Genomic DNA, 20,946 nt, shown 5'->3' with positions numbered 1-20,946 from the left:
TTTCAATCAATGATTTGTCTAATTTTGTAATGTACATGGTTACATTTCCATCCATCCACAGTCCCCCAGTAACCGGCTTACCTTCTAGTTTACACCACCCATTAATAAACCATCACCCACTGCCACTTTCCTTCTATGCATGACAGAGCAGAGGTGGGTGAGGACACATTGTAATCCACACCGGACACTGCTACCCATGAGTTCAGCTGCATGACGACTAGGCACATGAGATTAATCGAACTCTACTGTGAAAAATAATAATTCTATTGTGTTCAGGTCCTATTCATAAGTCCTTTGTGTTTGACAGGCACTGTGGAAAATGGAAATATTGCGGCTGATTGCACAACTAGAGAAATCAATGCAAGAAGAGATAGAGGCGGACGATGAGCTGTATTTGATCGAGGAGGATGGCGAGAAACAACTGTGTGGTTACACTGGGCCTAACTTTGAGAGCGACGTACGGGTGCCTCTCTTGGAAACTCTTAAGTATCCGTATTTGCTGCTCGACAAACGCGTTAGTAGGTATCACCTCTAAAATATTTTGATTGGAAAATGCATCTGTCTTTGCGGGCAGGAAGGACCGTCGATTTTAATATGGGAGGAATTGTAAGAAAATAGACCATTTTCTCCAATCAGTAGCACTCATCCTTCTTTACCCCCAAGTATAACACTACTATAATTGTTGGTGTTGAGAAGAACATGTGATCATCTATGGAACATTGTTCCCTTGTTTGTTGTGTTACTGCGAGCAGTGTTTTCTCTTTCTATTTGTTGCCTCAATGAGTCAAGCAGCTTAATTATCTAATGCCTTTCTCCTCAGCCTCTCTTACATGTAACTGTTGGCCGTGTTCCCCAGATGGAACCAGGAAATGATTTATATGGGTAGTACAAAATAAATAACTCCAAATATATCCATTAATTTAGCAGATGGACAGTTAGAGGGTATATTCCTAAGCAGTGGGTATCCTAAATGGACAATTAGATTGCATCACAATGAATACCAACGTTAGAGAAAATATCATCTGAATTTGTGTCTGACTGGCTTCATGATCAGCATGTTTTCTATTGGTCAATCATGGCCTGTGCTCTAGGGTCGAGGCAGGCTTGTAATGACTGGTCAGGCTCAAGGAAAACCTCCAAATTAAGTGGGCAAAAGCAGCGCCCAGGTTAAACAGGGAGGGTAACCATTTATATGATCTATAACTTTTTTCCGTGTACTCTCATTGGGGCCTCTGTGGGTGACTTCCATGCAATGACCCACTGTTAACCAGGTCGTCTCGGACACTAGCTCCAACAGTAGAAGCCCCCTTACTCCTTAATAGGCGAAATAAATCTGCATGCACTCGCTCACCTGCCTCATTAACTAGGGCACATACCATAGCAAGTAGCAGCAGATTTAAATATAAGGAGACTGTCTTCTTCCTTCTACTTTCTTCTCTTTCCATACTGGCTGAACATTCAGTATCTTGGACCGTTCGTTCCCTACCTATACCATAGGCAAGTGGGCAAAAGCAGCATCCAGAAGAGAGGGAGGGCAACCGCCTATATCATCTAAAATTCTTCTTTCAGGGTACTCTCATTGGGGCCTCTGTGGATGACTTCCCTGCAATGACCTAGTGTTAACCAGGGGGTCTCCGACACTAGCTCCAACAGTAGAAGCCCCCTTATTCCCTAATAGGCTCAATTAACCTCCATGCACTCGCTCCCTTGCTACACTGGCAAAGGTATATAGTATACCCCAGCAAGCAGCAGCAGACTTAATCATAAGGAGACTTTCTCTCTCTCTCTCTCTCTCTCTCTCTCACTCACTCACTCACTCACTCACTCACTCACTCACTCACTCACTCACACACACACACACACACACACACACACACACAATTAATAAATGATACACATGCTTTTAGCAATAAATATTGATAACTGAATATTAATAACTTACTGGTGCCAGCTTAATTTCTCTCGTATTTTAGCGAATACATTATCAATATCATATAATTAGAGAGAATAACTCATTTAATAGATCATTATAAGAAACTGTAAAATAAATAAATTATAATGAAGTGTTCTTTGAATGCGCATTCTTTGCTCCTTCTGTCATATTGACAATAATACAGTGTATAAATAATTAGGACTAATGGTAACTTTGTTATACAAATTTATTGAAACTGTTGCAGTTTATTTATTCATTACAACTGTTGCATGTGCATTCTTTTCTCCTGTCATATGACAATAATATTGTGCTTAGATAATAAGGAGTAATTGTCATTTTGTTGCACTCATTCATTGCAACTGTTGTGTCTATTCATTCATTACAACTGTTGTGTCTATTCATTCATTACAACTGTTGTGTCTATTCATTCATTCATTACAACTGTTGCAAGAGATATTACAGACAGCAGAAACACTTGTTTTATATGTATCATTTTGTGCTTTTCTTCTGCCACCATTACTGTTTGATTTAGTTTTAGCAATTGGCACCTTCTAACACCTAGTAAAAATGTATTATCGCTAGTTCGCCATTATACAATCTCAAGCCCCCCTGCTTCATATCAATAATATTCGGGGCAAGGGCTACAATTTGTCATTATTATTTGTTGACATTGTGCATGTTCTGTGTTGTATGTGTGTTTATGTTCCAATAGTTGTCTCCCAACTAATTGTTTTTGTATAAATAATTAAAAGTTATATTTTAAGTAAATAAGTTGTGCCCCAAAAAAAGAGAGAGTTATTTTCTTTCTTTTTGGCTAAACCTCCAAATTAGCCAGTTTCTACCTGTCCTTTTTGAGTTGATATTAAGTGGAAATCAGTAATTGTTTTGCCGGATCATTTTAGCAATTGGCTCATATCCTTTCGGATTGGCTAAGGAGGATAAAGCTAGGAAGATTTGATGTCTTAATCAGGTTTTGGACGTTAATAGTGGAGGAGTCTGGTGGTAGTGATGACATTTCTTTGCTCCTGTAATTGTTTAAAGAAACAATGATGTGTGCCTTTGTTCGGCTTTTGGCTTCATTAGGAGACCGTTGAATCCTTTCCAAGCGGAACTCCTTATCCAATACATCCGGCAGATAATTATTTTTAAGCATTCCTTAAGAAAAAAATGCAACACTGCAGAAATAAGGCACAAACTGTTCCAGAGACATTACATATTCTGCCGTGGTTTAGACATCGTCTCCCCCCCCCCTTTTCTTTTTAATTTTAAACATACAAAAAATGCAATGCCAATAACACATTCTACAAACGAGAATAAATTAATGCAATTAAGAACAGTGACGTAAGAAAAATAGGCATAAATAGAGATTATCTTTCATACAACGATCCTCCTATAGAAATATATGGAGATAATACAACAACTTAGAAAAGATGCAATTTCTTAATTTTTAATAAATTTTCAAAAACTTTTTTCATGTAGAATTTTGAGGGGGAAATGAATTTAATCCATTTGGAAATAAGGCTGTAACATAACAAAATGTGGAATGTGAATACTTTCCGGATGCGCTGTGAAAGCCGTTCATGTCCAGCCACGTCATTAAATAAAGCTCTTCATTTACAAGTGGGGTCAGATGCAAACCAGCAACTAGCCGCCATAACTGTAGGCATGGTTGTAAGGCATGGAGTGTAATACGAAGGGAATGTGTGGCTATACCTTAGTGCCGCTGTAATCTTTACTCAGCTGTACTTTGAGGTGACAGAATATCGCCTCAGATTTGGACCATAAGGGAGACGCCATCGGGCAGTCCCATAACAGGCGCCATGGTGGAACTCCACCATGTGACATTTCGGACAAGTAGCATCAGACCGAAGGCCAACTCGTTGTAGATTTTAATACGCCCTATGGGGGGATATTACTAACATCTGTCCGTATCGAACACATGGAGTGGTATACTTAATAGAACCAGGAACTTGCAGCCAGTGTTCGTCACAGATGGAACCTTTATCCTTTTCCTATTAAGGATCCGTTAGGATTAGGAGACATCTGAAAACTTCGGCCCTATTTAGCTCTTGCAGAAAAAATTTGGTTCCATCAACATTATTAACGGTTTGATTCTGAGGCTCCGGATTGGCTTCAGCAGGATAAGTAGTGCTAGAGCAGACCTGACCGATCTGCAGCTCTCCAGCTGCTGTTAACTACAAGTCCCAGCATTTTCTAATAGCTGATCGGTGGGAGGATTTACTGGGGCTTGTAATTTCTCAACAGCTGCAAAGCCACAGGTTATAGTTTCTTTATACAAAAAAGTCTGGTTACAGTGTGCTAGGTGGGCTTTTTGTCCTTGTGGGGTAAGTGTATGGAGCTTGGAGAAGTGAGATCTATCCCCATAAAGAACATTACGTGCAAGGTGATAATGCTCCAGCCAATCCGCTCATAACTGTTAATGCTCCAGCCAATCATCTCCAATATGTAAATTATCACCTTGCACATAACATTCTTTAGAGGGATAGATTCCACTTCTCCCAGCTCCATACATTCAACCCTGAGTGACCTCTCTGGAAGTACTCGCTGATTACTATAGGCACGGAGGAAGTGTCATTTTGTTTGGCCATTACTTTGTGTAAGATGCTTTATCAATCTAGAACTAAAGAATTTCTACTAAAACAAGTCAGGGCACCATTGGTGAGACCTTGGTCATGCTATAATGGATGGGCTGCGCTTGTGTGTGAGTTGTCTAAGTTTAGCGGATCAATGTTTTTTCTTTTTCCATTTTCAGGTGAACTTTGTGTTGAAGCCTTGTGCAAGATGGAGCAAGTGAGCAACTCATTCCAGCTGTACGAGAAACTGGCCGGCGTGTACCTGCTCCTCGTACACCCCAATGAGAGCGTGAGTTATTACAGAGCTGTATGACGATTACCGAGCGTGAGTTATTACAGAGCTGTATGACGATTACCGAGTGTGAGTTATTACAGAGCTGTATGACGATTACCGAGTGTGAGTTATTACAGCGCTGTATGACGATTACCGAGTGTGAGTTATTACAGAGCTGTATGACGATTACCGAGTGTGAGTTATTACAGCGCTGTATGACGATTACCGAGTGTGAGTTATTACAGAGCTGTATGACGATTACCGAGTGTGAGTTATTACAGAGCTGTATGACGATTACAGAGCTGTATGACGATTACCGAGTGTGAGTTATTACAGAGCTGTATGACGATTACAGAGCTGTATGACGATTACCGACTGACATAATTGCCCCAACATACATATGTAGTGGCGCGAGTATCACAGAATGTGAACATACACGTGTGTGGGATGCGGCTAACGTACCTCCAGTCAGTTATTAACCCCTCGCTGGTATGGATAAATAGTAACAGGCGTTGTACGTACAGATTCTCCGTCCTTGTCACACACTGTACGATATGTGGCAGTGCCGGTTATAGTTCGCAATATCAGTAGTGCCGCTAAAACGAAACTCACTGAAGAATATAGTTAACGATATCGTTTAGTGATGTCACCGGTACCCCACCGAACATGCAGTCACTGACCATATCGTCAGATTTCACTGTATGGTTAGACAATATAAATGATATAATTAATTTGCGTGTATTGTTAATGTAAATCATATGGTGTGTACCCACCTTTAGTTAGGAGACTCTTCCAAATGTAGTCTTCAATATGTTTAAAGCTCTGCCTGCTCATTTTCTTTCAGATCCGGCGATGGGCCATTCTGACGGCCAGGGCCCAGGGAAAGGTGGACAGGGATGATTATTATGACTTGCAGCAAGTATTTACCTGCCTGTTTAAGGTGATAGAACTGGGCCTGTTTGAACATCCTGACCTTTACATGAACTCTGAGCAAGAAGACGGAAAACTGATCCTGTTACCTGCTCACTTGTATGACACTGCGAACTACAAGAACTACTGGCTGGGTATGTGCCTTCCTGTCTGACGTTCCTGCTCACACTCTCTCTTGCTTTGTGCACTCTATGACGCTGCCCACTCCTCCTTTTTGTCTCTGTAGGGATCTGCATGTTACTAACTGTGCTTGAGGAACAAGCTATGGACTCCTTGTTACTAGGCCCTGACAAACAGAATGATTTCATGCAGTCCATCCTGTACGTCATGGAGAAACAAACTGAAGGTGAGCTCAGTGGCAGCTATTGGTCATTTGCAGTTAGATACATATGAGGTTAACTTGCAAGCTGTATTGATTCTTGTGTTTTAATTCAGATGAAAGCTCAAACCCCTTCTGGCCTGCACTCCAATGCTTCATGCTGATCCTGGATCGCCTGGGTTCCAAAGTATGGGGACAGCTGATCGATCCCATCCAGGCATTTCAAACCATCATAGCGAGCCCAAGTTACAACAGCGAGATTGACAAAATACGGGAAAGCTGCCAAAGGTCTCTCTATATGTATTACTCTGATTCTACGGTGACACAGCATTTTCTAACACATTTGGTGCTCTAAATTGCATGAACAATCTGTTTTCTAGAAACCCTTAAATCCGAAGCATTCTTTAAAATCCATCCCCTGTCATAATATGTAAACTTTATTTTAAATACAACCCTCGCCACTTCCTAACGACTCTCTAACTTCTGTTTCCTAATAGGCCAACTAAGTGTGAACCGGATTCAGATGATGACGACTTGGTGTCATGCAGCCAGATTGTGTACAGTTTTAAAACTGAAAAAGTAAAAAAGGTAAAAAAATATTTTTGAAACCTCGACTGCAGATAAGAGACAGTTGTTACCTCCAATCCCTATTAGATGCTAAAGGCCTGTACACATTAGGCGATTATGAGTTAAAAGCAGCTCACTTTTACAATTTGAGCTGCTTTCAGCTCTAAAACCGCCCACCGTGTACGGGCCAGCGGTGAGTGCTGATGCGCGCTCCCTCATCAACGCCTACCGCCACCATTCATCTGGTATTACCCACAGATGAGTGACGGGGTGGCTGGGATAGAAATTCGTCTTCCCCCTAGGAAAATCGCTTGGACGGGCGAAAATTGCTCAATGTGTATGCACTGAGTGATTTCCAGCTCAGTGATGTTCTCCATCATCGCTGTGCATACACGTTGGGCAAAAACACCCAGTGTGTATGAACCTTTATTTTTTTTTGTAAAGATAGTCTTATGTCTATCCCATGCATTAAATTGGTCTTCTGCCTCAGCCTCTACTACCTCTGGCAGGAGGCTGTGCCACTTGTCCATTACCCTTTCTGTGAAGTCATTTTTCCTCAGATTTCCTGCCAGTGCATGTCCTCATATTCTAACACTACACTTCTTTTGAAGAATGTCTCCCTCCTGTACTTTGAAACATGAAAGATTTTAACAATCATGTCCCCAATTTCTCTTCCCTGCTCCAAACTATACATGGTAAGATCTTTCAGTCTTTCCGGTAAGTTTTGAAGTGCAGACCTTGTACCATTTTAGTTGCCTTTCTTTGTACAGACTCTAATGTATTAATATCCTTCTGGAGATTTTACAGGTGGCCGAGCTGGAGTCTGGCCAATAAACAGTTAAGGTTTCTTACCCAACAGCCTAAGCTCCCTTTTGCCTATACCCTACCCCTAGCCACAGGCATCCTGTTACATTAACAAGCTCAAGGCAAGGAGTGAGAGGAACACTAGTGTTCAAAACACAAAGTGGATGAGAAAAGGGAAACCTTACGGATTTTAAGAATTGGAAGGATAGGAATAGGAAAGACGCAGCGGCGTGTAGCTGGAAATCCCTAGAAGATCCATGTGTAATGCCAGTCATAGCCAATCTGGAACCCCTAGGATCACTCTGTCTCTATCCCATTTGAGGAGAACCTATGTAGTCCTGAGGTTGAAAAGATGTCAGAGAGGCAATGTCCACCAGTAGAGTTTTGGGATCCCTGGTGTTCGAGCAGTACCTCAGCAGCTTGTTGGCTGTGCCCAGATACCATAATGTTCATGTCTGGCAAGCCCCAGCAGAGGACCAGGAGCTGAAAGATGTCCAGTTGCTGTAACATGCCCCCTCACCACTGAAGACTTGCTTCCTTCATGACGACACAACTGGAGTCCTGATGGTTTATGTAGGTGACAGCTGTCACATTTTAAGACTGCACCTGTATCGTTGACGCTGGAGGAGTTGCAAAGCTCCACAATATTGATATTGCAGTTTTTAACATATGCTGGTTACTAATAATAGAAAGATAGCATCCAATGTACTCCCCTGGAATCCCCAAAGCTAGGCGGCAGTCCACCAGGCATTAGCCAACCCGGAAGGGGCTATATTGCGACTTTACCTCTAGCTGCCCACTGTCGGCTAGCGACAGCGTACTCTGCAAGCCGGTCAGGCACTGGGCAGTGTAAATCCCCATAAACACTAGGTGATATTGTGAACAATATCGCTCATAAAGAACCTAGTGTGTACACTCCATATAGTTATCAATGCGAGCTCCTGCATCATCATTAACGACCTCACTTGTCCTGCTCCCTCTGCCATCTCCCCCATCCCCCCCCCCCCCCACCATTGGCAAGTGTGTATGCACGTGCCGGCTAGTGTGTAGGGGACGTAGGGAGTATTCAATCATATTTCCACCGGTGGAAATAGCGGTACTCGCCAATTCAATGCTGCAGTTACCAACCGCATTGAAGGCAGTTAGACTTTACTTTTTCGTAGTCCGGTCTGTTTTGTGGAAATAGCAGCGGATTGTGGAATTCACTGCCGTTTTTCTACAATACGCGGCCGTTTTCACCGATCCTCGGACTTTCCAACACTAGACAATCAAACATTTGAATTCCGACTGTTGGGTCAGACAAAGACTTCCCTGGGTTCCATCTGTACGGACGTACTGACTGTCTGAATCCCGGATTAAATTACCCCCAAAAGAATGAATGCCAGATGGAGCACACACAAATGACCCTGAGATGTACACTGCTGTCTATGTTTCTAGATAGAGATCGAGGGATATATTGCATTTACAATGTAATGTTCTTCATTTACAGGACACTGGACGGAAAAGTGTAGCTGGGTTCGATTATTGTCCAAACATGTATGAAGATATGCAAAGTCTTACCAACATCCTTCAGTCTGACATCGGCCAAGACATGCGGGTCCACAATAGCACATTCTTGTGGTTCGTTCCATATGTTCAGTCTGTCATGGACCTTAAAGACATGGGAATTGCTTACATAATGGAAGTGATTCACCACCTCTACTCTGAGATAAAATATGTCCTTAATCAGAGAATTGATCAAGTTGACAAAGTTGCAGAACTTTTTATCAGGGTTTTGGTGTCTATAATTGAACTGCACAGAAATAAAAAGTGTCTCCATTTTCTCTATGTGAGCTCACACAAGTGGGTAGAAGCCCTTGTGAAATGCGCCCTAATTCCAACCAAAGATGCTGGGTGTAGATCCAACTCCAAAATAACATCAACCACCTCATTGTGTTCCTCCCCAAACTCGCAGACCTCTTCTTCTGTCCAGATTGCCTGCATCCAGTGTATCAGAAATCTTTTGCGTGAAGGCTTCCAGCTGGGACAGCAGGTGACTTGTAAACCATACCTAGACAAACTTAATCTCCTTATGAGGGGCAGCATTCTCTGCAATCTAGAACTCAATAAGACCGAAGTTCAAGGTTTACAAATGTGTCTCACGCATATCATTAAAAGTGTTAAGGACAAGGCTTCCACAATTTCAAATTCCCCTCTCGAGCAAGCCACCATAAGTAAGACACAGTCTGTTCCATTCATTAAGACAGAAAGGATTGATGATGATAACGATGACTGGTACAGACCCGACAGGGGTTCTCCCCTGCCTTCTCCAGAGATCCGGTTTTCCTCAGATCGCGGTTTGGAAGAACTTTTTCATGTTAAAAAGGAAGCTCCGGCAGAAAGAGATTTGGAAGCAGGACTTGTTTGCATGCCTAGTTCAGTTTTAACTGCTTCAATTAAAAAGGCAAAGGTTCAGGAAACAGAATATTTGTCTTCTGTCCCTAAGTGCTCATCCGTTCTGGAGAATTTTAAACCCAAAAAAGACCTCACAGGTTGGCAGTCCAAACTATCAAAAGTGATGGCGAAGGTCAAAAAGAGTTCAGGCAACGAAAATAAAATGAGCAGCTGTGGGAATAATACAACAATTAAGACTTTAGATCCAAACTATGTACACCATAAAAGGGAGCAGGAATCTAGGTTAAAATCAAAACCTTTGGTTAATGATGATGACACCAATAAAGATGAGGATTCTGACGATGATCTTCCACTGACAGAGGTAAAACAAAAGATGAATTTAAAACGTAAGTCATCTCTTACCGATAAACTTCGAGTAAGTGAAGAATTTGAAAGACTGTCCTTGGAAAGCCATTCAAAAACTAAGCTTCTAAAGAGGGAGTTTCCTGATGAGAGGGAATATAAATCTTCAAATGATTGGTCAATTCCTAGCGAAACGGATGATGAGCTTCCATTATCAGAGGTTAAGAAAAAATTACAGAAAAAGGCAAAAAAGTCGACACTTAACGATTCCCAGGTGGATTGTGATCTTGATCATTTATCATTGGCAGTACAAGCAAAAACTTCAAGTTTAAGCCAAGAAGATATGGATTCAGAAGAGTACTGCTCTATAGAGAGGAAAGTTAGGGGAGCGACGAGGTCTGTGTGTATTGAAGACGACTCCTCTGACCAGATCATAACCATTTCTGACGACTCTTCTGATGAGGCTCAACAAGCCTCTCCTAACACTATTAAAGTGGAGAAACCTGAAACTTTACAACATGCTGCTAGTATTATGCCAAAGAAAGAACAAATTAAATCTGAACCTATCTTTACAAATTGTGATGAGTATGATTCACAGTGTTTCGAATTTGAAACAGAGGATGATATTTATTCTGCCTGGGAAGAAGACCCACAGCTGGAGGAGCAAAAGCCTGTTCCACAAGATACTAAATGCGCCAATCCTGACACAAATAAGGCCCAAGATAGTGAAGGGGACGTAAACATTTTTGATCAGTGGGGTTATGATACAGACTATATCTGTGATGATGTCATCGAGAAGGCAGCAGAAGATGCTGAAATGCAGTTTAAACAATCTACATCTGCTGCAAATGTTCTGACAGCAGCTGAATTTTCCGGTAATAAATCCTTGCATGGGAACTTGAGTCCAAAATCGTTTTATGCAAAAAGTTCAGATGAGCCTACTACCAATAGTGTTAAAACAGACTCTAAAAGCAAAGTTACGAACCTCATAAAAGTAACTTCATCTATAGGACCAATGACAAACGTGGCTAAGAGAGTGCAAGATTCTGGAAAGCAAAGGAAAATGTTGAATGCCAAAATAAACAAAAATAAAAGCCCAGTGAAGGCATTTTCACAGGTTAGGAGGCTTGGAAGTCCAGGCAAAGCATTACCTGCAGTGGTACCACCAAAGAAGCTACGCAAGCATCCTGAGCCTTCCACAGCTGCTGAAAGCCTTGGATTTAAGAAGCCTCCAAGAAAAGCCTTCAATTTGTCCCAACGCTCACTTGATTGCCTAACAGACCTGCGTAACCATGGGAAGTCAGCAGGGCATCTTGAGGCCAAGAAATCAAAGACGAAGCTCACGTCTCCAAAGTCTTTATTGGTGAAAGGAAACAAGAGTTTATTGGCTTGTCAAGAAGTACAGTTCCATCGTCAATCTAGGCCAAAGGAATTTGAGAAAAAAAGAAAGCCAAGTAAGCAGTTGGAGAACAGTGGCCGAAATTTAGAAACCTCTGCCAAGCAAAGTGTGCACAAAACTAAAGGGGCAGCTTATGTTAAAAGAAAACAGGGCAGAACTGAGACAAATGTGGAGTTTTCCAAAAAGAAGGAAGACGATTTGTCTTTGAAACCAACTAAAAGTTCATATCCTAGATCCATGACTAGTGCTTCTGAAGCTACAGATGTAAATTGCTCCAATAGTTCTCCATGGGCTAATGCAGTTCAACAGTCTTCATTTTTACAAGAAGATATTGTCCAGTCTTCTACAGGGGCAGAATCTAAGCAAGCTGATGATGATGATGATGACGACGATGATCGTGATTTATTTTTAACCCAGACTGATCCGCTTGACATGGAATTGTGTTCACAAATTGAATCTGAAATAAGTGTTGGAACGCTTCCCAATTTCAATACATCCAGCATGGTGGATACATCTTCATCTGTACCTGAGGTTGCCCAGATATCAAAATGCAAATACATAGGTTGTCTGGAGTCTGTCAACATGCCTGGTGATTCCTGCCCTCAACATACTGTACCTAACAATGCGAATGATCACCAATTTGCCAGACCTGGATTGCCCCCTTCTCTTCAGAAACCTACCAAACCTTCCACGACTAAAGTTTTTGGTTCTGGGACGACTTCTCGGACTGCCAGCCTCACAAAGGATCTAGAAAACCTTCCAGTGGTTCCAAAAGCTAAAGTCCAGCCAGCAAAGACCCCAGTGTCTAGAGCAACTATTCCATCACATTGTCAGAACAAACCTCCAGCATCCCACAATACAAGTAGCGTTTTGAAACCACTTATAAATCAGAATAATGTCCCTCTACTAACCACTATGAACAATACTCCAGACGCTGGGAAATCTCTGGTAGCCGGCAGTAGCTTTAAACAACATGAACAAGTTTGGCTGACGCGGGAGGTGCTACGGTGGACATTTGAGATGTTTGACAACATGTCTCAGTTTGGACCTCCTAACAATCTCTGCCAGTTACCGCTGTTGAAGGTGCCTCTTAAGTTCTCTCGCTTCGATGAGTACTTCAATGTCTTTGTCCCCTTGATGCTGCTCAACACTTTTGAATCGGTAAGAATTTTAACCTCTTTCTTTTCTTATGTTCTCTTGTTCTTGAGACTTCAGGAAGTCCCTAGGAATCTATTCAAGCAGAATAACGCAGAGAGACAATGAGTCCTAGAATAGATTGATAGGTTGCATTCTTATGTATTTGATTCATCCAACCAATAGCATTTCTGTAGTGAAAGGTGCATTTGTTGAAGTGCGTACTACCATTGTCTCGGTGACACGCGGACTCCACCCCCTTTAAGTCCTCCCACCTTATCAGAGCTAAGGGTTACAGTCTTTTTTTTTTTTTTTAGTACAGTGGTTCCGAAATGCGATCCTCAAGACACCCCAACAGTCCAGGTTTTTAGGCTATCCTTGCTTTGGCACAGGTGATTTAATTAGTACCGTTCAGTATGATAATACAATATGCACAAACAGGGATATAAAATCTGGACTGTTAAGGTGCCTTGAGAATCACGTTTGGAAACCACTGATTTAGTGCCTTGGAACAAGTACATTTATCTCTTAAGAGAGTTGGGGTTCTGTATTTTAATCTCTTTATTTTCGATTCTTGCATATCAGACCCTATTTATAGTAGTGTGCACTGGGAGTGGTACATATGATTAGTTAGAAGTCTACCTGGAAATCCTTGCTGCAAGCCCCGCTTCATTAACTTCTCCTAGAAAGTCATCTGGTCACTAGCAAAAAGTTTCTTGGGATATTAGTCTGCTCCGGCTGCATTGCACTCTGGGATGCTGGCGGTTAAGGTAGGGAAGCCACAGCTTATCTCTGCGAAGAGCTGGGTAGTGAAAGTCCGCTTCTAGTACCAGTGTTCTCATTTAGGCAACAAATATAATTGGAGAATGAAGTCTCCTGAAAGGAAGTGCTATTTAACAAGGAGATCGTAAATGTATTCATTAATATAAAACACCTCTTCCGTTATATATTTAGGGAGATTTTAAATTTGCCCTATTTAATCTCAGTGCGGATTTTTCGCCTGTGCGAAAAATCCAGCACAGGCGAACACCTCGTGAATCACCAAATTTGATGCAAATCCATGTGTTTTGGTGAATTCGCAGCCGTTTTCACCCATGCCGATTCCTCCGATAAAGAAAAGTGAAACCGCATGGGAGAAAATGGCTGCAAAAACGTCCGAAAATGCCCATGATTGAATACTGATTGCAATGATTGAATACCCCCAAAGTTGTAAATTAGTATGTTTACCCCCAAGCAGAATTTCACGGGCTATTAGTCCCAATATCTCCTTGGGTGGCCTCGTAAGTAGGAAGAGTTTGGACCCAGATTACCTCTGGGGCTTAGTGTTAGGATCGATGGTTTAGTCTTGGGACCTTGGGGCACACAAGTGCAGTTTCACTTAAGGCTAGATGATTCTGTTCTGCAGGATTTGTGTTGCAAGTTCTGCTCATAGTGTGTAGGTTTCATACTGAATGACTGTGTTCTATTGTGTGATCTGAAGCTGTCTGTAAAGTAAATGTGTGTTTTATCTGTTTGCATTGACCAGTTGGCACAGGATTGGGCAGTTAAGCAGCGGGCACTCCATACCTATTTATATAAGCTGTACTTGCAGAATTTCTGTCTTGACAGCCAGGTGAACCGAGGAGACTTTCAAGGTGAGATGTGTTTGTATGTGTCGATGTAAAATCCATAAATCCTCACATCGCGCCCTTCATCTGAGTTCCGCTACCAGGAGTTAAAAACCAAAATGACATGATGCTTATTTTATCCTTTGATATCCACTTTGCTCTGCATAATGCACACTACCTACTGAAATGACATGGGAACTTCTAGGAGAAGAGGCAATGGGAATCATACAGTCATAGTACACAGCTTAGATTACGCTCCTAAATCATACACCTCTCAATAATTTGTTTTACTCTTTTGAATGTGCTGGAGGACAGATTATTTTAGTTGTTGAGAAGGCTGAATGATCAGCTTCTAAGGGTCCCATTCAGTGTGGTCAGCCAATGACAAGACGTGTATGCTGATGGCAATCATTGGCTGTCCACGTTTAGTATGTCCAATGAAAATCAGCATGGTCCTTCAGTAGCTGGTAATTGGTTTTCTTGGCCATTCATACCACACACACACACACACACACTTACCGAGTGAACCTGAATTACGCCCCCAGCTCTGGCTTTTAATATCCTTAGAATGTGGATTTAGGCTTCACAGAAGAACATGGTCACAATTCTACAAGAGTCCACTTTAAGTCCCCCTACTGTAACTCCTTAAGTCTTTGTTGCACGGTTGTTTCCCAGTTCCAGAACACGCTGCATTGTACAGGTTGCTGTCAGTTTCAGTATGTTTCATGCCTCTGTTGAGGGCTCGGGGTTAGGGATCAGGTAGGGAGTGTTAGAGGCAAAGGGGAGAGGATAACTATACTTACCCAGCGCCTGTTGCAGTGCTGATCATTTAGATATATATATAGGACAATGATAGACGTCACTCAGGTGCTTTGAGACGGACAGTATTTACTGTAGTCAGCGGCGTTTCGGGCCGGAGCCCATCATCAGGACAATAATGTCCTGATGACGGGCTCCAGTCCGAAATGCTGTTGACTACAGTAAATTCAGGGGAAATATGAGAGAATTACTGCACAGAAAGGGTAGTAGATAAGTGGAATAGCCTCCCATCAGAGGTGGTAGATGCAAATACAGTAGTACAATGTAAACATGCTTGGGATAGGCATATTGATATCCTTACAAAAAAAATAAGGATCAAATATGGTTTGAGGTAACATGTTTAAAAAAAGGGTCAGACTAGATGGGCCAAGTGGTTCTTATCTGCCGTCAAATTCTATGTTTCTTTGTCCAGTTGATCCCGTTTTCACTATTCTGGCCGGGGGTCTGTGTGCAAGTGGAATAGGTTTCTCAATGCTTTTATTTGAAAGTAAAGGGGTAGTTTCTGGTGGGTTAGCAATGGGATGACTTGTTGGGAAGTTTAAAATGTAAAAAGGTTGTACTGAGCAGGGTAGGGGGCCACCGTACAAACGTCACAGGATGATATAAGATGTTTGTACCTGGTGCAGGTAAGATGATGTTGCTGGGTGGAATTTTATGATGCCATGGTGACCGTCTTATGTTCCTATTTACCCCTTTTAGTGTGGATTCGGGATGCAGATTTGAACTTCCAGAGACACCCAAAAGAGGACGATTTAGTGTTTCTGCTCACCCCGGAGTCACCTGGAGAGGAGAATGAATCTCGGGCTCCGGGAATCTATCACACAGGACATGTTTTCCGGTTTACACGTTCTCAGCGTACAGAGAGCTGTAAGTGCACATGGATGCTGAATGGTGTTACTGTATGGCCCTGTACATCTGCCTGATCTCCCTACATTGTCTGTCGTCCCTTCCAGATGAGAGGGAGCAGTACACAATGTGTGACCTGTGTATCCACACCTATGGGAACCTGTCGGCGTTACGCAATCAGCAGGTGCAGTGCGTAGTGATTGGCAGCTTGGTAACCACACAGAGACAATATAGAGCTTTGCTCCAAATGCAGCGGAATCCACTCTTCAGACCCTTAATTCAACCCAAACCCACAGATTTCTTACCGAGAGATGTCACAGAAAAAGAGGCTGGCTTGGTTAGTCCACCTACTGATTCACACTGTGTATGAGGAGGATTTGGGTTACAGACAGGTACTTATTGTTCCACCCTCGTATTTCCCAATTTTGACCCCTTCACTTCTGCGGGTGTGTCTTTCAAATTAGATTTATTCTTGCCTGGTAAAATCCCTTTCTTGGAGGGGGACGTAGCCTTGGCTGCCATGAGTAAAGAGATAACAGTCTGGTACCCAGATCCTCCTCAGTCTATATCCTATGGAATTGTTTTTGCTTGTATGGATGATAATTGTGATGGTGTTACAATGCAATCTCCCTAATGTACCCACTCAATGTTTGTCTCCATTGTTCCTGTACTTTTTTCCGGAATCCATTGGGAGTGACACTTGATGCCCATTTTATTTAATGTCACCTGAGGACTTTTATACTTCGGGGGTATTCAGTCTTGGCCGCTGTTTCCGTCAGGGGAAATAGCGCCCGCCTATTCCATGCTGCCGTTTCTGACAGCATCGACGGCAGATTCCAACAAAAAAGATCCGACTTTAAAACAAGTCGGATCTGTTTTGTCGGAAACTGCTGCAGATAGACGAATTCACTGACGTTTTTCTACAATCCACGCCGTTTTCGCCTAACACACCCACTTTCCGACAGCCGGAACATTGAATTCTGGCTGTCCACTTTCAGTTGAGCTGTGCAAAAATGGTCCGGGATTCTGACTGTCGTAATCTGGGATTGAAAACCGCCCTTACTCTGTGTTCTGTCACTGCGGGGCACGCTTAGCGTGGACAACTGGCTTCTCTTACTCTGTGTTCTGTCACTGCGGGGCACGCTTAGCGTGGACAACTGGCTTCTCTTACTCTGTGTTCTGTCACTGCGGGGCACGCTTAGCGTGGACAACTGGCTTCTCTTACTCTGTGTTCTGTCACTGCGGGGCACGCTTAGCGTGGACAACTGGCTTCTCTTACTCTGTGTTCTGTCACTGCGGGGCACGCTTAGCGTGGATATCTGGCTTCTCTTACTCTGTGTTCTGTCACTGCGGGGCACGCTTAGCGTGGACAACTGGCTTCTCTTACTCTGTGTTCTGTCACTGCGGGGCACGCTTAGCGTGGACAACTGGCTTCTCTTACTCTGTGTTCTGTCACTGCGGGGCACGCTTAGCGTGGATATCTGGCTTCTCTTACTCTGTGTTCTGTCACTGCGGGGCACGCTTAGCGTGGACAACTGGCTTCTCTTACTCTGTGTTCTGTCACTGCGGGGCACGCTTAGCGTGGACAACTGGCTTCTCTTACTCTGTGTTCTGTCACTGCGGGGCACGCTTAGCGTGGATACCTGGCTTCTCTTACTCTGTGTTCTGTCACTGCGGGGCACGCTTAGCGTGGACAACTGGCTTCTCTTACTCTGTGTTCTGTCACTGCGGGGCACGCTTAGCATGGATATCTGGCTTCTCTTACTCTGTGTTCTGTCACTGCGGGGCACGCTTAGCGTGGACAACTGGCTTCTCTTACTCTGTGTTCTGTCACTGCGGGGCACGCTTAGCGTGGACAACTGGCTTCTCTTACTCTGTGTTCTGTCACTGCGGGGCACGCTTAGCGTGGACAACTGGCTTCTCTTACTCTGTGTTCTGTCACTGCGGGGCACGCTTAGCGTGGACAACTGGCTTCTCTTCCGGCCAGGGGCTAAATGGAGGTCATGATGAAGAGGCTTTAACATGTTTTCTGTATCTTCTCAGTATCCCAGCTTGAAGGAGTATAACAGCGACCAGAGATATGCCATTGAGAAGGCCCATGCCATGGTGAAGCAGCATCCTCGTTTGCCCAGAATATGTTTGATCCATGGGCCTCCGGGAACTGGCAAATCCAAGACGATAGTCGGCCTGTTACACCGAATCCTTATGGAGGTATGCACACTTAGGTCAGGCTGGTTCAGATTCTCCAAATGATGTTACCACATTGTTTGTTTGGTATGCTGGCGACACCCCCAGAGAATTGTCCTTGCCTTTACCCCTGCTCGCAAAAGACAGGTATTCACTCCAGACATGAAGAGGTTTCTGTAGAAACTAGTGACGAGGTTACACCCACATCAGCAAAGCAGTCCCAGGCTCCACTCCAATTGTATTCTGGGAGCTCATTGTTTCAAGGTTAAACACCATTTATTGTTATTGTGGCTCTACTCTGTCCATTTAAGGCTCTAATCTGCCCCTAATTGTGCCCATCCACTAGTGCGAGGTATCACGTGCGATACCCAGGCGGCTGGACTGCACACAATACATAGTATGTGGCCCTTCACATACGATTTATCATATGTGATCCCACTCGTGGCTGCAGGATCCGATAGATCCTTGTGGCAGCCATGACTATTTTTGAGCCGATGCGCGTGGGACCTCACATTGGATCGGAATTGGAAGTAAAACACATGTGATTTGACACTTTTCTTCCGATTTCTTGGCCCGATGTGTCAGAATTGGATTAAAAGGACCCAAATCGTACTAGTGGATGGGTACCTTCAGTATAGCTAAAGTAGAACACGAATACATTAATAATTTCATCCTCATTGTAACTGGATTATGTACACACGTAAACATAATACCACCACTGTTTTTGCTGAATTTAACTATTTGGTATTTTGGGCACATGCCGGCCCTTTGGTTTACGCACTTAGGTGATCTTGTCTCATGGCAGGACGTCCCAGAGGTAAGCCGTAGTATAGGGTAACAAAACTCTAGAAACGGTACAATGAACATGTCTGGTCTTTTGCAGAGGAAAGGCGTAGATGTTCCAATTCAGAACCTCAATGCCAAAAATAAGAAGAACAGAGTTCTTGTCTGTGCTCCTTCCAACGCCGCTCTAGATGAACTGATGAAGAAGATCATATTGGAGTTCAAGGATAAATGTCATGACAAAAAGAACACCCTGGGTATGGGATTAAGTCTAAATTACTTGGTAGATATAACTAATAAGCAGAACAAATGAGCTTTGTCTTCTATATGATTGCGGACTCGGATCCATATTCCTGGCTCGGGCATCAGGTGAACACAGACTGTGGGGTTTGCATTACTGTAGGGAGACTGCACTGGGAAAATGTTTTGTATCCTTTTCCTTCTCAGTTTTATCTTTCTCCAGTGCCCGGCATTGGGGTGGTGTCCTGTGACATTTTTGGCTTTGCGTCTAGCTTTTTGTCCTTTTTGATAGGACACGTCTTTTTCACTTTTTTAATGGAAATCCTCCTCTGTCCTCTCCTTCTCAATAGTTGAAGTAGAGCAACTCACCCAAGAGTGCCCTACCTCCAAATCGGAAATCTAGCTCATGTCTGTGCCCCCCCAAAGCCTTTGAGGAAAGGATCTCCCTGTATATACACCGAAATCAGTGTTTTGTTTTTGGTTTGTTTAATGCAAATGTGTTGCCTTTATCACCTATGACAAATATTGTTCATATGTTTCAGAATCTGTAAATACAGTTGCATGCATTTTGGATGTTTATCGATTTGTCTGCCGCTTATCTCCAGGAAACTGCGGAGACGTGAACTTGGTGCGCCTGGGATCGGAGAAAACCATTTCCTCAGACGTTGTTAAGTTTAGTCTGGATTGTCAAGTAAACTACAAAATCAGTGAGTGGTGACGCTTATCGGAAAGACCGTAAATGGTCGGTCCCTTCAGAATGTTCTAGAAGAACTAGATTTCCCACCCTGAACTTATAGTATACTAAATGCAAAATAGATATACCTACTATACAGTAGTATAATTACTATAAACTATATTATACATTTTGAAGTTGGCGTGTTTCTCTCTCTCTCTCTCTCTCTCTCTCTCTCTCTCTCTCTCACTCTGTCTCTCACTCTGTCTCTCACTCTGTCTCTCACTCTGTCTCTCACTCTGTCTCTCACTCTGTCTCTCACTCTGTCTCTCACTCTGTCTCTCACTCTGTCTCTCACTCTGTCTCTCACTCTGTCTCTCACTCTGTCTCTCACTCTGTCTCTCACTCTGTCTCTCACTCTGTCTCTCACTCTGTCTCTCACTCTGTCTCTCACTCTGTCTCTCTCTGTTTCTCTCTCATGTTTTTGTTCATGGCAGTAAATAAATGAAAAATAACACCTCCTGGAAACTGAAACCTGCTGCTTAGTGAGCTTCATGATGTCATTTGGTTTACAATACAGTGTTAGCCTGCAGGATGACGACACTGGACCACATTATCACAGTCTGTTACTATTCGTGGCTGTAGAATGGGGCCATTGGGTGTGAAGATAGAGTTGGCTGCACATAGGGAGAACCTAGAACAATATCTGTGCTGTACATTCTCTGTGCTAGGCACAATTTTGTAATAATATTTTGTAATACCTCGTTGTTGCTGCTATAATGACTAGTACTAGTGTTATTATTATCCTTTATATGGCGCCACAAGGGATCTGTAGCGCCCAATTACAGAGTACATACATGAATAAGCAAACCAGTGACAGTAGAATATGAGTGCAGGGACATAACCATAGCTGCATCAGCAGCGGGCACTGGAACAGGGATCAGTGTGGCAGAAATCCGCAGGGCTTAGATGGTTTATGTAAGAGAAGGAAAAGCACCTGAGGGAAGAGGGCCCTGCTCGTGAGAACTTACATTCTGAGTTTCAAACCCAAATGGCTTCAGTGCTTCTCTTTTGAGCATCTAATCATTTTTTCATCCACAT

The 20,946-nt window shown here is 43.0% G+C and overlaps 1 protein-coding gene across 1 annotated transcript in view; it reads left to right on the top strand.

Moving 5' to 3' along the window:
- Window positions 1-20,946, top strand: part of SETX (senataxin) — a 41,126-nt gene that overhangs the window by 8,134 nt on the left and 12,046 nt on the right. The window contains exons 3-15 of the mRNA XM_083160919.1: window positions 308-518; window positions 4,707-4,816; window positions 5,646-5,865; window positions 5,958-6,077; window positions 6,167-6,338; window positions 6,548-6,638; window positions 8,911-12,717; window positions 14,216-14,324; window positions 15,816-15,983; window positions 16,070-16,299; window positions 18,006-18,173; window positions 19,033-19,189; window positions 19,778-19,879. Coding sequence (XP_083017045.1) covers window positions 308-518; window positions 4,707-4,816; window positions 5,646-5,865; window positions 5,958-6,077; window positions 6,167-6,338; window positions 6,548-6,638; window positions 8,911-12,717; window positions 14,216-14,324; window positions 15,816-15,983; window positions 16,070-16,299; window positions 18,006-18,173; window positions 19,033-19,189; window positions 19,778-19,879 — 5,665 coding nt within the window. The remainder of the gene's footprint in view (window positions 1-307; window positions 519-4,706; window positions 4,817-5,645; window positions 5,866-5,957; window positions 6,078-6,166; window positions 6,339-6,547; window positions 6,639-8,910; window positions 12,718-14,215; window positions 14,325-15,815; window positions 15,984-16,069; window positions 16,300-18,005; window positions 18,174-19,032; window positions 19,190-19,777; window positions 19,880-20,946) is intronic.

This window comes from Crinia signifera, chromosome 9, assembly GCF_055691185.1.
Source record: "Crinia signifera chromosome 9, ASM5569118v1, whole genome shotgun sequence".
Lineage (NCBI taxonomy): Eukaryota > Metazoa > Chordata > Amphibia > Anura > Myobatrachidae > Crinia > Crinia signifera.
This window is presented reverse-complemented; position numbering and strand designations above follow the sequence as displayed.